Source organism: Wasmannia auropunctata, unplaced genomic scaffold (assembly GCF_000956235.1).
Source record: "Wasmannia auropunctata unplaced genomic scaffold, wasmannia.A_1.0 LD335844.1, whole genome shotgun sequence".
NCBI classification, from domain to species: domain Eukaryota; kingdom Metazoa; phylum Arthropoda; class Insecta; order Hymenoptera; family Formicidae; genus Wasmannia; species Wasmannia auropunctata.
Genome location: NW_012027046.1, coordinates 772,185 through 789,392, shown reverse-complemented (window position 1 = coordinate 789,392; position 17,208 = coordinate 772,185). Strand labels below are relative to the sequence as shown.

The window sequence follows — 17,208 nt, the reverse complement described above, 5'->3', positions numbered from 1 at the left end:
CTTATAATATGGACAAGTATACCTAGGCGAGTAGGCCCAAGGTCTGTGTTGTAGTTCGTGTTGATTTCTGGAACGTGCGGTCCGCAGCCACGAGTTCGATTCAAGGAGTAGGAAAAAAAAATATTAATCACAAAAATGATCGCGAATCAAAAAGTTGGCTCATTCAATGAAAATAAACATAACGTTATACTGTTATTTTTACGAGTTTAGTTATCACCATATAACTGTATATTTGCATATCAATTTGATATTATTAAAAATAATTACTAATGTATATTGATGTTAATTCTGAAGAGAATTTAAATTTAGTGATAATCGTAAATTTATACTGTATATTTTGGTCAATAAGTCAACAGTTTTTAACTCATAATTATAGAAAAAAATATTTCAGATAAATTTCAGTAAATTTAAGACATCTTTTCGTTATGTATAACCATGCTTCAATTGCTATTTTGTTTTTTAGGTTTCAGCTTTAAAAAAGCTCTAAAAAACAATTGAAAATAAATTAATCGATTTGAGAAATCAAGAAGAATTCTAGGATTTTATTCCTTTGTGCAAAGTTTGGATGAAATTGCAAGAAAATCAATGAAATCAAGAAGAAAATGCAGCTAAACTGCATTTTAAAAAACGAAGTATCTTCCAGGTCATTCTCGTGGCCACGAACTTCAGGCGATTAGCGCGTGTTTACGATATCTTCTATGGAGAGGCAAGATGAAACAATCACGTCAGCAGAACGTGCGCGGAATAATACATTACATGCGTATACAAGGAGCAATATCTTCCAAGACACGAACAACATTTCGACTGGCGTCAACCGCCGATTTTCTTTACTCTTTCTGCAGTTTTTCCCTCACAAATAATTGAGCTAGGAGCGACCGGTATCCTAGTTTCGCGAGGTCGATTGTCACAATCGGTCCACGTGGATATACACATGCACACTTGCGTATAGATAACGCGTATACAGCTTATTCGATAAAACAAAAGAAAATAAAGCAAGGGATGATTTTTTATGTGATCGATGTACATACAGTTATTTGAACAGTAACTCCGAATAAAGTTCCGTGAAACTTCCTCGCGACATTGGGATACCAGCGCTAATGCAGCGTTTCGTTTTTTTTTTTTCATATATACACGTTCCGCTTATTTCCTTTTCGTCGTAATACTATGAAAATATCGCTTCAGCGAGGAATAATATGAGAGAGCCTTCCGCTCTTCGTACTTTAGTCGCGATTATCGGAGAAACAAACGTTGCGCGTGCTGCGGACGATTCGATTTTCTTTTCTATTTCTTATTTTGACATTGTATATTTACGGTAATCTAGTGAAAATGCGAAGGAGAAATGCCATATAATGTCACATATATTTAAAGTTAAAATAGAAAACTCATCAACCAATATAAAAGTAATATAAAATCTTATATAAAAAATTATCAAAACAATCTAAAAATTTACCTTATAATATCTTATTATACCAAAAGGTCGTTTTTTTTTGTAAAAATATTATATACATTACATTTGTAATATTTTCAACGTTAATTCTTATTACTTCATAAGGCAGACCACAATGATTCGTATGCTAAAATTTTTGTAAATAATAACAAAAGGAATTATCAAGTAAAACCGACTAGAATTCACCAAATAATTCAAAAATTACATTTATACAACGATTATATATAATAGCTAAAAAATAGAGAAAATAGAGTCTTTATATAAACATCTATATCTAACTCAATTAATAATTTCTTGTGTTTTCACATTTTTAAAATTGTAATTTCATTTTCATTAATAATAATGAAACTTTTTCGTCAAATCTATATATAGATTTTTTTGTTCTTACGAGCCTTAATTAAAAGTTTCAGTCGTCTTTATGAAAATCACTCTATGTTACAGCTGGTACATTAAAATAAGTAGAAAGTTGGCTTGAAAAAACGGCCTTCAAGAGTCACGAATGGAAGTTGGAGAATCGTCCGAAGAACGCGCGACGCAAGCAAGAGAGATCCTAGGACTGATGATTGATGCGTGTGGTCGCGCGGTAAAAGTCGCGTCGAAGGCATAAATGAACGAACCGGTACTACAATAGAGTAAATATAGTCTTTTACGTTGCGCGCTTGGACCGTTGCTTGCGGAGTGTTGAATGATGACGGCTACGACGGCGGCGGCGGCGGCGACGACGACGACGACGACGACACGACGACGACGACGACGACGACGACAATAACGACCAAGACTCGATGTTGAGAAAATCGTCGTGAAATATACGTACGTAAAAAATATCTCGCGTCCGGATGCGCACGGTGAGACACGGACGGCGTGATACACCGGAGCTCTTACGTGCAGTTACGTTTCCCTTCGCGCTGACTCCTCTTCTCGCGGTTATCACGTTATCCGGACGCTCAATCGGCGAAGCGCTCGCCACCTCTTTCGCCCCCTCATCCTCGCGAATCTCTCGCGAATCTCGTCCAACTCGTTGCTTCCGCGCCGATTCGGCAGATTCCAGGTGAAAGTCTTTGCACCTTTTCACCTTTCCACTCTTCCTGGCGGATCTAGAATTACGTGATCGATAATCCCGCGAGGGTTCGTAACGGGGCCCTCTCTGCCGATGGTGCGCGGGTGGTAAGCGCGAGAGAAGAGAGTTAGTAATTCATATTTACGATAGTATCACACTCTTTACGTACGTCGTAACATTTCGCACGTGGTGGCGAACGGCAATCGCGAGGAGAAAATCACGTCGATACGTCGCAGCGAGGTTTTGTGGCAGATATTTAGAAAATGTGTGATACGCGCGCGTGCGCGCGCGTGTATGTGTGTGTGTTTGGACGCGTATTGATAAAATTTGATCGTAGCTCGCGATGATACCATGCCGAGCTACGGGGATGACGAGAAACCTGTCGTCGATCATCAGTCAGTCGATCAATCCGGACTATTGATCCTTCAGTCAGTCGTTTCGTGGTGTCTGCTGCTGTTTTACATCTTCTTTTTTTTTCTCTCTTAGCTTCGAGAGCGGTAATAGTAGAAAGTGGCGGTAATAGTAGCAGTAGTAGTAGTAGTAGTAGTAGTAGTAATAGTAGTAGGTGGCCTACGGTGAGCGGTACGTAACGAGAGTCTTATTTTATCGATCGGATTATGCAATGTGAACACACAATGACGTAGTTGCGCGGTACGTGTTTGCGTACAGAAATATATTATTATAGTCTTTTAGTTTCGATAAAAAAGTTCAGTTCCCACCTCGATTGATTGCCCATCTCGAGGTGGCGCGCTTTCTTTCTCTCCCTCCCTTTCTCTCCCTCTCTCACTCTCACTCTCTCGCTCCTCTAACTTTTATATACGCGCATATATGTAATATGTATTATTTACACATATAACACATATTATATGTATGCTCTTTCTTTAATATTTTATTTAAAATCGTTCCTCCTTCTCTGTTTTCTAATCCTTCATTCGCTGTTCCTGACGTGGGTTACTTTCTATCGTCCATTTGTGTTCTTTTCGTTTCTTTTCGCTCGAACGATTCCTCCTTTCCGCCCTCCTTCGTTTGTACAACGCAACGAACACACACAATTATATTATTTATATTATTTATATGTATATATATATACTTTTATATATTTATTATACATACGCAAACAAAGCCTTTCCCCATTCGGCTCGAGTCGTCTCTCTTTCTCTCTCATTGGACTCTTTTTCTCTCTGTTTTTTATCTATTCGTTTGTTAGCTTGCCTGTTTGTTCGGTTCTTTTACTTTTTTTCTGTGTATATATTTATAACGTATGTATAGTATGTATATAGGTATTCAGCTTCGTTTATCGTCACTTTGTTTATTTACTATCTTTGAATTGCTGAGTTCAATAGGAAAGGAACGTAGAACATTTTACTCTCAAGTAGTAAAGTCGCCGCCGATTGTACCTGTAATTCAAGCAGACGGATTCTCTACTTAAAAACGAAGTCGTTTAATGAAAATTGTATTCTGCGCGAAACGAAAACAATTCGAATTAAAATTACTATCGCTAGATTTAAATGAATGCCTCTTAAGCCGGATCTAAATCAAGCGAATAAATACAAATTTTTATTCACTGTTCGCGCTTCTTCACGTACAATTTGCTTGGTATTTAGATTCAATCAAATGTTCAATAATTTGAATTACATATTAATGATAAATATGTTAATTTATTCGTTTCTTTCAAAAATTTTTCTCACATTCGGTATATTTATTTATTTATTTATTTTTAACTTACTTCGGGCAGTCTGACAAGAAGATCATGAAATCGACTCGGCTGCTGAGGAGCGCTGTGCTCGACAAAACTTCGCAGACAGCTCATGTACCGTTCTTGTATCTGTTCTAATTCCAGTGTACTTCCTCGTGCTAAGAAAGACAAAGCGAGATCAGTTGAGATGTATTTGTACATGATATTAATTTAAAAAAAAATTCAAGGCGTCAAATCGTTATAATTACAATTGATGAAATGTTCTATATATTCTTGGTTTATATATTTTTTTCATAGATAGATTTTATCTACATATATCGGACGAGAATTTATTTAAGAAATCAAGTTTAATTGAAATCTTTTTAAATAAAAAGCGTACATCAGGGTCTACTCGTGGGAAAACGCATGCGTGCACGGACATTTTTAGAAAGTATATCTTGAACTTACATTTTGTATCTTCAATTGTAGCGTTGGGAAGAAGATAAGTTTATATTATTATCTATCGCTCGTATATCATACCGAGGAAGTTAACTCGACGCGATAATGACGGACGCGGAATGGCGGAGTCGGTAAAAGTACCTACCTTGTGAGAGCATAGTGATTACTTTTAGACAGACATACTCCTCCATCCGTAGCCTCACCCGCCTGAACATTAGCGTGACATATGTGATTTTTTCCACCATGAGCCCTACGTCTTGCCGCAATTGGTCCATGGTTATCGGCCGACCCATCATGCTGGTTAGGCACCTTTGCAACGTATACATGTTGTTCGTTACCTGTTTATGAAAATTATATTAAAACAGGTCCATTATTCGTCATATTTATAAATTCTTCAAATAAAAACATACGTTGTGTCATAAATATATACGTAAAGTGTTAACATTAATAAAAATTAATCCATGTTATTAGTGGCAACATTAACATTATATCATGTAGATGAATTGACGATACTAAAAAATACTTTATCGTCGAAATTATCGTGTACGGATTGCCTCTAATCAAACTTTCGTGTAAACAAAATTAATAAAGCAAAAGATTCTATTATAGAATCCTGATTTTTTTTTTAAATTTCTTTCAGGAATTGATTGTAAAAGATGATAAAATTATTGTTATAACTTTTGCAAGATATGTGCCGAGTAGTATCGTAAAGGAAACTTGTTTGCCCTCACGATATTATATTTATGTAATGTATACGTTTATAAATTATAGTAAAACGTTTATAAATTATAAATTATAGTAAAACGTAATTACTTCTTGCACAAAGTCTGCACCCGTCCCGTCAGTAGTGACATTTGTTAACCTGTGCTGACCGTGCATCGCTTGGTAAGCAGACGTAGTCAGCACAAGAAGTTCATGCCACTTGTGGGTGAGCAGCCTTGTGTGAACTTCGACCGGCAGCTCAAGGTAAAACGGTAACCTTTTGGTCCACTGCACCAACTTGTACACTATACTGTCTCCTATCTGACACAGCTTGTCACTTAAGTCTGAATTATGGTCCAGCAGCTCGTCCAAGTTCTGCAACGCGAACGGTGCAAATTTTGGAGCGCGATTGTTCATTTGAGGATTAACTATTGTATACTTTTATTTTTCTAATTAGATAATGTCTTATTCAAACGGATCAGTTTGGAGAAATAATTATTCACTGATAATATTGTTATTGTTTATAAAAATAAACGTTGATTAAGCTAGCTAAATAATTTTCATTAATTAAACTTATATGTTGCACATAGAATAATATATATTCTTTTGTGAAAAAAATTATATTAATATATGACTGTTGCCTTGAATTTTTAAAACAATTGTGCACGTTTTACTGTAAAAGTATGACATTCACGTACCCTCAACGTGGCGATATCTTGGAACTCGTCGCAGTCTATAAGGGTTTGAATCATGGTTAAGGTTGCGTCCAGAGGAAATACTCGATCCCTCGAACTGCTTACTGCATTGTCTAGCCTTTGTCGTAAATGCACCACCTTAAACACAGGTCGTTAACATGTAAAATCTATTCACGTTTCTATCGAGTTTTTCTTTATCAAGGTAATGCACTTCTTGTATTTTTTAAAAATTTTAGAATGCTAATTGAAACCAGTTCTCTCAGATGTTGCATACATTAATATCGTTCATTCCCCTGGATTAATTTTTATCAGCTATATTATCTCTTGCCCGGGCTTTCAATCTCGTTTACGCGACCTTGAAACTTTTTTCACGACGCGAAAAAGTTATTTTGAGTAGATCCGCGCGTTAATTACGATCTCGCCGGCATTTCCTCTCCGTCGTCGTCGTCGCGAGTTCGCAATCCGAGTTCGGCGGCCGCGCGTCCAACCGGTAGGATTCAGCCTTTCACTGACCTTTCGGACCTCGAAACATTTCCTCGGGGTCGGGCACGGAGTGCACGCGAGCGAGATAGAAAGAGAAAGAGGAAAAGAAAAAGAAAGCGCGGAGGAAGCCCACCAAGTCGGTTTCCATTCTGACTTCGGGGAAAGCTGGTCGCTTTGTCGGATAAGATCCATGCATAAGCGAGACTATCTCGTGGAGAACCGTGGGACGCGTTTGCAGCTGAAGGCGCACGACATGAGGAAGGGACGGTAGTTTCGCGGGGGAGACAAGGGAGGAGATATACACAGGAGGTGTCGGAGGAGAGGAAGCGCGAGAGGGAGAGGGAGGGTGAGGTCACTGTCCCCCGTGCAGACTTTCACGAGTTACGAAACCGTCGGAGAACTGCCCGTCCTTGGCACCGGCTGCCGCTGATTTTCTATTGTCCCTGCCTGCGTCGTCGGTGTTGTCGTTCACCACGACGTTTTCACGCAGCGACGATGACGAATGACGACTTCGTTATGTGTATGTGTGCGCTGATAAAAGGGTATCCGATGTTATTTTAACATCTAGTAGATATCAGTAAAAATCATTGATGTAGCTCAACTGTGTGCGGCTGATTCAGAAAATTTGATTTTGATCTCAGAAACATATTATGCATAAATGACAAATTTTATTTCTGTTTGATAATTTTTTTTTTTATAGTAATCATTAGCGAAGTTGAAGTAAAATGACACGCGTGTGAGAGATGTAGACGAATAACTCTGAGACTATGGATCATGTTCAAAGGTTTTTATACCTTATAATTTCAATCTTTGGTAAAATTATCTTATAACAACGCTTAATCTTTTTTTAGATTAAGATAAGAATTATATGTACGATATTTATTAAAATTCAATAAGTATAATAAATAATTCTTTCTAAAAGCTTTCTAAATATTTATATAGAATATTCATAAATATGAATTTAAGTAAAAATAATGTCATAAAGAATTTATGTGCAGAATGTCTTCCGATGATAAAGATAAGCGTTAAATTTTCAATTCAATTGGAATTAAGTAAATAATCAAAATATTTATTTTCATGTTACTTTCGTGACTATAAAAACTGAATATTCCTCGTTTCAAAGAAAGCGATTTCTGTCGAATTTGTGACTTTTTCCTATCTTACACGAAATTCATTTCGAAGATGTGGTTTTGCTGTGCATCTCACGTACGATGACTCGGCCGCGGCTCGAAAGTGACCTCTTTAATGGAGCACAGCTCCGCGGTCAATATTTATGCGGTTTTAGAGGCATCGGTTTCACTTTTGACAATGGCCTCTACCGGGCCATTTCAACGATCGCGGCAGTTCCCCCTCGTTTGCTCATCTGATCCGACGTAACGCTCATATTTTTCCACTCCTCCCGCTGATCGTTCCACTTGAGAAAGTTATAGAATGCAATTCGTTCGCATTTTGAGTATATCGAAAATATATAAAAAATTTATTTTATTGAAAGTAGATTTAGTTTTGAATTTATATCCGCGTATCTTTTTTTATAGTTTACCTGTATATATACAAATAAATGGCTTCCAAATGATTTCAGCAAATAATTTTCCATTATATAACATATTTAATCGATTACTCATCATGAAAAATTTGCTTACGTTGTGTGCACAAAATTACATAGCGTCGGGAAACATTGCTTCGCAAAGACGTATGACTTCGCACGTTATGTAAGTATCTCTTATTATACAAGGAGTGTAGATGAACACAAAAAGTGCGACGACGATCATAGTCAATTCTCGCGAACGCATGCTACTCGTTCGTTCTGTCTATCGGCTTTCGTAATGTGGGAAACCTTGAGGCTTGCGCAAGCCAAGTCGTAAGAAAGTGAAATTGCGACGGGGAGTTCATTCATTCCAGGATCGGTGCGAAGGAAACCGATCGACGCACGCCGAATTTGCTATTTGCTTCGTGTATTTCCATCGTCACTCGACGATTCGTATCAAAATACTTTGAATTTTTTAATACAAGGTAAAAGCAATGACTATAAAATAAATGATTATTAAATTTATACCTTTTTCAGATTATAATTGCAGTTAAATTTTGAAAAGATATGAATCTATGTATATATGACACTACATTATAGTTTTTAATTATCATTCGTCCTTTAATATCAGACTGCACGCTTTTTAAGTTTATAGTAAAGGTTTGACGTTATCGAAATTATCGTCCTCTCAGTAACGATAAATCGATTTCTTTTTTTCCTCTTTAGAAGTTACCGTTTCCATTTATAAATATCTCTGTGACGTTAATTGCTTTCTGGTTCATGAAAGGGTAGCGTAAAACCAGTAGCTTGCTTAATTAACAAGTATCGGATACAATCTGTCATTTCTTTGTTTCTGTACGTCAGGAACAACAAAGTGCGTTATGCTCCGCGATGATTGATCCAAGATTCCTTTTGCGAGCATAACAGGTTCGTCATAGATATCGATGATGCAATTCTGACTTCATCAAAGTGGTCTGATCTCTATTTTCCCAGGTAAGGATATTGAATGCGAATCGCAAGTGTCGAACGCGTACACACTCAACGCACTTGCTTCATATACATTTAAATTTATTGCTAATAGAATAAATCTAAACAATTATTTAAATCAACACTGCAAATAAACAAAGAAATTTACTCTTGGTTTACAGCAATTTATTAAAATATTAGTTTTAACATGGCCAACTATATATTTGATGCTGAATGTTAAGAAAATATGAGAGAGAATAGTGGTGCTCAAAAATAAACTATTTTTTCTAACTAATAAAAAATAAATCGATCGAAAAATATAAATGAGAAGCTGTGCAGGAGATTGAATCACCGGAACGAATAATCATCATTCGCGAAGATTTGGCGATCTTGCGTCGTCGCAACCGCAGCTGCTTCGAAAGTGAAAGCGAAGATGCCTGCGGGACATTCTCATCCCAGAGCACCGGATTCCCCTGCCGAGGAGTCAACTTTTGTTGACCCACGCTCGATTTCTAACCAGGGCTATACGTCGTGTAAACCACGTGAATCGCAAACAAGGCGCTGATCCTTCGATCGAAGACGCACGCGGACGTTGATCTTGTATCGTCGATCTCATCTTCGATCGTGCGAGCAAGAATAACGTAAAAATCCCCGCTTGTGTTTCTCGTATTAATGGCGAACTTTCATGTCGTATAATCATGCAATTCGATCGGACCGACTTTTAGAAAGTTTCCGCGGATATCTCACACGCACATCACCGTCGGGTAATATACATAAATCTCGCGGCGGCTGAGATTAATCTACATTACGTCGCTGACGACGTTTGCCTTGCGTAACGCTCGAATAATTAAGGGTGAAATGAGTAAAAGCTATATAACGGGCGCGCGCGATGCACTCTGTCGTAACGAAACTAGTTCTCCGACGATTCCGTTTCGCGGCGAGACACGCGGAAGTAGATGAATCGCGCGATCCCGCTTTAACGAAATTTCTCACGTTTGAAGGTGGATTTGCATGATTCAGCCCCGGCGATCGTCCGCGATAAATAAAACGTTTGAATGCATTGGACGAACGAATTTTTGGCCTGAAATATTATAGAGTATAACGTTCCAAATCTGCGAGGAACTACGGACATTCGTGACTTTAATTGCGGTAGATTTCTATCAATAGGTTCCGCTCGATATCAAGTCAATTGGATTCTTAATTGGAATCTCCAGGCAATAATTCTGTATATACAAGCGATTAGAAATGAGCGATCTTTCAGAGAAGATTACTGTAGCATAAAAACGCGCGATTAAATAAGGAAATTTCATTGTACATTTAAAGTTAAATGAATCTCATTCCTTTGAATTTTATATTGTCAGGATATATATACTTGACGTTAAGTACCTATTAAAAAGATTTCTTAAAATTTTCACGAAGAAAGACCGAGTGCACACTTGGCATGTTCGTATAACTTAATTCTTCTCTTGTCTCGAACAATTCTGGATGTCGGAAATGATCGCGTATTAAAAAAATGCAAGATCACTTCAAAGGACTTTAAAATTCATTATATTTTAAGAACGACGAAGAAGATATATATACACTCACTTCGGAAGGATTGGTAAGCGCCGTCTTGAGGATAGTCCCGTTGACGAGGTGGCCCGAATGCGCGGGGTGGCTCGGGTGGCTAGGGGTGGGCGGCGAGCTGAGTGGATCGCCTGATGAGATTTTGTGATGATGAAGGAAACTACCGGCCAGTTGAGCGTGCTGCTGCTGCTGCTGGCTGTGATGGGCGGCCGCGGCCGCGGCCATGTGCTTGTCCAGCATCGTCGTGCCCATGGCACCCTTGGTACCCGAGCCGTTTACACCACCGACGTTACCGCCGCCACCCATACCGCCGCCGACGCCGCCCGTCTTGTTGCTCTTCTTGTGTTTCTTGTACTTCACCTGCGGCCGATCAACAAAGGCGATCTCTTTCAACGATCAGTTGCAGCCGATTCGTCGATTAATTTTTTAGGTGTTCTTCAGTCCGACTTACGCGAATATTATTGGAGCGAGTATTATATCGCTTGCCTAGCATTTATTGCGATAACGTAAATTACAGCATAAATTTATTATGAAAAAAATGTATACACTGTTAAATCTATAGTGTCAAATTTAACCCTATTTAAGTCGCCACTGCGCCTACTTAATATATGATTATTTTTAGCTAAAACGATATAGTTTTATTTTTAAACAAAACAATGGAATTTAACCCAAATTTGGGTTAAATTGGAACCGTTTCAATTATTTAACTTCGTTGTTTTAATTAAAAATAACTATTTGTTAAGTAGGAGCAGTGGCGATTTAAATAAGGTTAAATTTGACACTTATTTAAGATTTAACAGTGTATTCTTGCCCAAAATAGGCATTTGTCAATATATTTAAAAGGAATAATAATTTATTTATACACAAAAGTGTTATTCGTCCGATAAAGAACGCGTCTCGTGAAAAAATGTAACGACGTAACGAAAAAATATATACTTGGCCGGAGACGCTGTCGCGTCTCCTGATAATAATTTTATTTTTGAAACCTTAGTTCGATGCGTACCTTGTAAAGGTTGTACACTGCACCGGAATTCCTTCCTCCAGGCATCCGGTCTTCCCGAACCGCCTGCAGGACCATACCCTGTTCGATGCATTTCTTAAACCGACAGTACTGACACCTGTTCCTCTGCGCCTTCGTAATTTCGCAGCCTCCCTCAGCCACGCACGTGTACACCCGTCTATTTTGCACGGTCCTCTTGAAGAAGCCTTTACACCTACAAAATCAATCGAATTCTTGTAACTTGCGATCGACTGGAAAGAAGATAGGAAATGTTTTTATAAAATTTTCATAGAAAATGTTGCATTAAGGCAGTTTATATTAACAAAAATTATTTTCTGATCTGGAGATCCACCAAAATTGTTCTTTCCATGTACAAAAAATTCAGAATTTGCTCTCCCATTTTTACTAACAATAAATATACTGTCAAATACGTGAGAAAGTTAAAGTACATATAAGAGGTGTATAAATTTGAAATTATATGTATATAAATTCTACAAATTTGGATCATGTCCCCCTCTAGAAAAAATTCTGCGAACACCCCTGGACCTACCGCGCGAAGTTAGCCGCCAGAATTTGACCGCGGCAGTGCGAGTGCATGACCGGCGATCAGTTCGCGTTGGACGCCACCGCCGTTGCGCGTGCGATAGCCGATTCCGCGACCACTTTGTGGGTTTCTCGCCTGCCCGGAGCGAATTACGCCGTACGAGTGAGCTCCGGGATCGTACCGATTCTAGCGAACGATCGTTTCGGCGTGCATCAATTCGACTCCATTACTCCGCGGCGAACATTACTCCGATAATCGCAACGACGTTCGTCCCTTCCCGGCCCAGCGGGTGTCCATCGATCTTGCGCTCGGAAGGATCTTAGGTTCTGATACGTGTGCGACTCGCGTATGCTCGTGCATATCTCGCCGGCGTTGTCCGACGAGCGTCCGACGAGTGTCATTCGGCATCCGAATCGTCGAGAATGGCATCGAGAGCGGCGTCAAAGAGCGATCGCCGTGACGAATCAATCGAGACAGATATCGCGTACGTGCGTAACGTAACGCTAGGACGCTAGCGCCTCCGCCATGATTGACGGCGCGGCGTCGCGTCCTTGGTATGTTTATGTGCACACATACATAACTGCACGCAGATCACGGGCAAATCGAATTTGGAGTATGCATCCATCAGCGATTGTTTTGCGTCGCGACTTCGCAATTCTCAGATTTCGGTACAATACGATAACGTGTCGCGCCGGGTCGTCGGTATTCGAAGAACGTGAATGTGCCGTGTTTCGAGTTCTCGGGAGTGCATTCGGGAGTGCCGAATGATCCGATCGTCGTGTGTTGATTGACTTAATTGCGGTTAGGTTACTTTACGCGTCTCGTAATATTCGAAATCGATATTAATCGCTGTTGATACTAATAATGCCGATTAAACAACGATGTGTGTCGCATTATTCCGTGTATTCGTCAATTGTGATCCGAGCCGTGCGAATGTTATTCAAAAACATAAAAAGTGTAAATTGACAATCGTATAAGAATGGTATCGAAGAGCATCGAATGTCGAGGAGTGAAGGCTGGCTGCACCATTTAATCTCGGGAAAGGATAACTGCTGCTTGCTGCAACGCTCGATTCGTTCAGTGAGTTCAAATTTCTTCTTAATTACTTTTTAATTTGTTACGTGGAATTTCGACACGATAGAGATAATCCACAAAAACAGCTAATCCATAAGTTAAATTTATAAAAATTATTTAAATTTTACACGAAATGCATTTACAAATTTAGACGTGACAAATAAAGTTTGGGATTATTTATTGGGATTATATACGAATGTAAGAAAAACAATAAGAATTTATCATTTTTATAACTTTCACAAAATATGAGTCTTTAATTTAAAATGTTTGACGAAGGTGTGATAAAATAAACAGATATGATCAAATTATATTTTTAATTTGTGAAGATCAGATTTCTTATCTATTATCTTAATTTATCTTATTTATCTGTCCGATAAATTTTTTATTGTTTTTCTTATCTCGTTTGTGTATCGTATTAATATGTATATCGATAATAATTTGTTTTCAAATCTTAGATTTTTTAACGATAAAATATGATATTGTGTTTAATATGTAATTAGACACATAATTTATACTTTATAAAAATATTTTGACGTTTAGACGGATTTACATATGAACCTAATTTGTTAACAATCGATATAAATCGATTAGTTATAAAAAAGCACATAAATTGGATAAATATTCAATGATTTAACCAAAAGTTATAATTGAAGATAAATAGAAATAAATAGAAATAAATAGAAATAAATAGAAATAAATAAATTATATATTAGCAGAAATATGTAGGTGTAATCGAAATGATAATCTACAAAATTTTATATTATTTAATAAGTTCCAAAAAATAAGAAATACATGATTAGAAAGTCTGATTAATATTTTTAAAAATATGAAAAATTAATCATCTATATGTTCTTTTTTAAAATATAAAATCTATTTCTGTCGTCTCTTGTTGCTGAGAGCTATTTTTACGAGTCGAATTGTTTATCATAAGAAGCGTCTCTCTAGACAGCGCGAAAATAGTGAGGTTGAATCAAGGATTCATCTGCACAGAATTACGAGTGCCGTGGGTACGAGGGAAAAACTTGTCGCAGACTTTTCTCGTCTAATCCACTTGCTTGTTCGAGACAACAAAGTTGGACAAGGACGAGCGGAGAAGTAACGATACTCCGTGGTAATTTTACGGACTAATCAAAAGTGTTGTTCAAGAAGTCATCCGAGTACACGCAACAATGTAGACGCAACAAGTATTCCCTCGCCTCGCGTAGATATTGCTCCGTTCTGAGAACGGGACGAAAAAATTATGAGATTACCAGTTAATTTTTAATCTCGTCTAAGTTACAAATTATGGACGTGTTCGCAGAAAAATTAATATACCTTGATATTCACTTGACAGACTATTTTATTTGGACAGTTGATTTTAAACGTTGATTGCGATTGATAAAGTAAAAAAAGTTCGTACATTGCAAATAAAGGATGGAGCGTATATAACTCGAAATATGCAAATATATTGTTGATATTCTAAAATTTAAAATTAAAACGCAAAACAAGAAAGAAAGTATTGCATATGACATTTAGAATAAATATGGAGTACATTATTTAATTTATATAAAAAAATTAATAAATTTCTTTTCTATTATCAACGAAACACAAATGAAGCACTTCACAAGTATTCTTTTTAATTTTGTTCTTCTTCTAAATTAGATCTTTTAATTCTTTAGAATTTTTTTAAATTTTATATTTGGCAAATTAAATTCGAATTCAATAATCCGTATAATATTTTGTTCTATTTTCGCGGTTAATTTAATTTAATTTTAAAGTATCAACAATTACAAAATTTTGCAGAAAAATAGGATAATAAAATTATAAAATATTCATATTACAAAATATTGTTTGGTACTCTTGTGCTTAAGAATTTTGTCGATAAAGAAAGGTGCTTTTTGATTCGCGTTCTCTTCGAGTGATTTAAGTGGGTTAAATGAAACTTCAAGAAGATAAATAGTAACGATAGATTAGAGAAACAAATCTTCGTCTCCCACGTGCGAACTTTCTCGTGTAAACAGATTGATAGTGCCGCTTCTCTGGGCCCAGTTTACTCAAAACTCGACATTTCTTGTCGAGCGAAATGCAGTTAAGCGCGCTTCCTCGAACGTTGGCAAAGGTCGAAGGTTGTGGCAGGTTACACACGTTTGCGATCCAACTAACCACGTTTCCGACTATATATTGCGCAGGTAGCTTCGGTACTCGTATAATTAGGTCTAATTAAGCGAATATCGGTCGATTCTTGGATTGCAACGCATCACTCGAAAGACTACATACGTATAAGTTCCTATCCTAGTTAACCGATCTCATTAGTGCGACTCAGTCGCATTCTACGCGCGAATGCATCATTACTGCCACGGGGGTGGAATTATCGCGAACAAAGCGTACCGGTATTTGTAGCAAATGGAGTACTACTACTGATTTGTTTTCCTTAAATTCGTATGGATTGTTAATAATTTGCGAATTTAATCTAAAGATGTCTTCTGCACGCGCGCAGTTTATGCAAATAATTGTGAAATATTTTGCATAAATTTCTGATGATTGATAAGAAACTAATTTAAAAAAAAATATTATAGCTTAGAAAATTAACATATCCAAAAAATGTATCAGATATCATTAACGTAATTACTACATTCTATCATATTTTCAAGAGAATATATGAGAGTATGAGATTTTTTAATATTTATATATAACTTTCAATATTCAATCAATTCTTAATTAATCGCGTGGAATAATTATGAAGCTAAAATATTCTGAACACATTACGAAATATATGCTCAATAAAACAAAGTTGACAAAATAAAAGACGTTAAAGGAACGATACGTCAAGATGCACACGGTGAGATTTGAGCAAAGTGGTTCGTGTATACAGAAATAATAATAATATGCTGTGGTCCGTACCGCGGTGAAACGGTTAATCTCGTTAAGCGTAGCTAAAGGCACTCACCCTTCGCACGTGATGATACCGTAGTGCAAGCCGGTCGCCTTGTCCTCACAAATCATGCATATCATAGGCGTTTCGTCTTCCTCGTGCTCCTGGGGCGGCAAGGGTGGCGCAGGCGGTGCCACCGACATGGATTGCGACGCCGCCTCGGATTTGATAACGGTGCCGCCGTTGCTGACCCACGGTTGCGCGGCGGAACCGGACGCCGTGAGATTCAGCGCCTGCATCTGTTGCGCGGCCGGCAGCTGCGTCAGATCGCCGGCCCACAGCCTCTCCATGTTGAGCGGCGGCCCGGCGGCGGACGAGTACGAGACCGCGGAGGAGGACGAGGGTGGTTTACCCCTGGACTCCTGACCGAGGTTCAGCAACAGCTGGGCGGCCGACTCCTCCGACGAGGAGCACGAGGCGGCCGCCGCAGCCGTGGCCGACCAGGATGCCGCCGGTGGCGGTACCGGGTCCAACGGCGGTGCCGACCATATCATCGTACGGACGCCGCCGATCTCGCCCATTAGCACCGTAGGCGGGGGCCGCGGTGGTGCTGGCGCTGCTCTTTGCGTCGGTGGTTTCATACCTTCGCCTGGAATGAATCATCGACGATCGATTGCCATAGTGTGTTTCTCTATATAATCTTTTTATACAATTAACTTCCGTATATATCTTTAAACTTTCATCCTCCCCTCCCTCACTATTTTCGCTCTTGCACATACTCTAATATATTTGTCGCGTGACCACGTAGTTGTAGAGTGAGAAAGAGAATAAAAATAGATTCTGATTATTGGGTTTAAATAACGAATCGAGGAAAAAAAATTTATGTTAGAACCTCAAGAAGTACTTTTATATGTTTACTTTCTATGAATCAGTGGAATTACCACTGATTTGCAGCGTGTATCATTTTCCAGTGAGGTACTTAGAAGTGATAATCAGTGAGTATTTCAATGTTTTTTCAGTGACAATCCACTGATTCAAATATAGTGAATATCACTGAAGGATAGTGAATTTTAGTTTTCATAACTGTTTGACTGTGAAACTCAGTAGATTATCATAAAAAAAATATTAAAATACTTATTGTTTATCACATAAATATGCCACTAG

At 38.1% G+C, this 17,208-nt stretch overlaps 1 protein-coding gene across 1 annotated transcript in view; it reads right to left on the bottom strand.

Moving 5' to 3' along the window:
• Nucleotides 1-3,663: 3,663 nt before the first annotated feature.
• The window catches only part of LOC105455762 (hormone receptor 4-like), a 37,703-nt gene continuing 24,158 nt past the window's right edge, over nt 3,664-17,208 (bottom strand). Inside the window, exons 4-12 of the mRNA XM_011699322.1 lie at nt 16,120-16,693; nt 11,579-11,789; nt 10,597-10,935; nt 6,039-6,173; nt 5,452-5,715; nt 4,784-4,976; nt 4,648-4,656; nt 4,231-4,358; nt 3,664-3,901 (exon numbers count right to left, since the gene is read on the bottom strand). Coding sequence (XP_011697624.1) covers nt 3,821-3,901; nt 4,231-4,358; nt 4,648-4,656; nt 4,784-4,976; nt 5,452-5,715; nt 6,039-6,173; nt 10,597-10,935; nt 11,579-11,789; nt 16,120-16,693 — 1,934 coding nt within the window. The 3' untranslated portion in view covers nt 3,664-3,820. The remainder of the gene's footprint in view (nt 3,902-4,230; nt 4,359-4,647; nt 4,657-4,783; nt 4,977-5,451; nt 5,716-6,038; nt 6,174-10,596; nt 10,936-11,578; nt 11,790-16,119; nt 16,694-17,208) is intronic.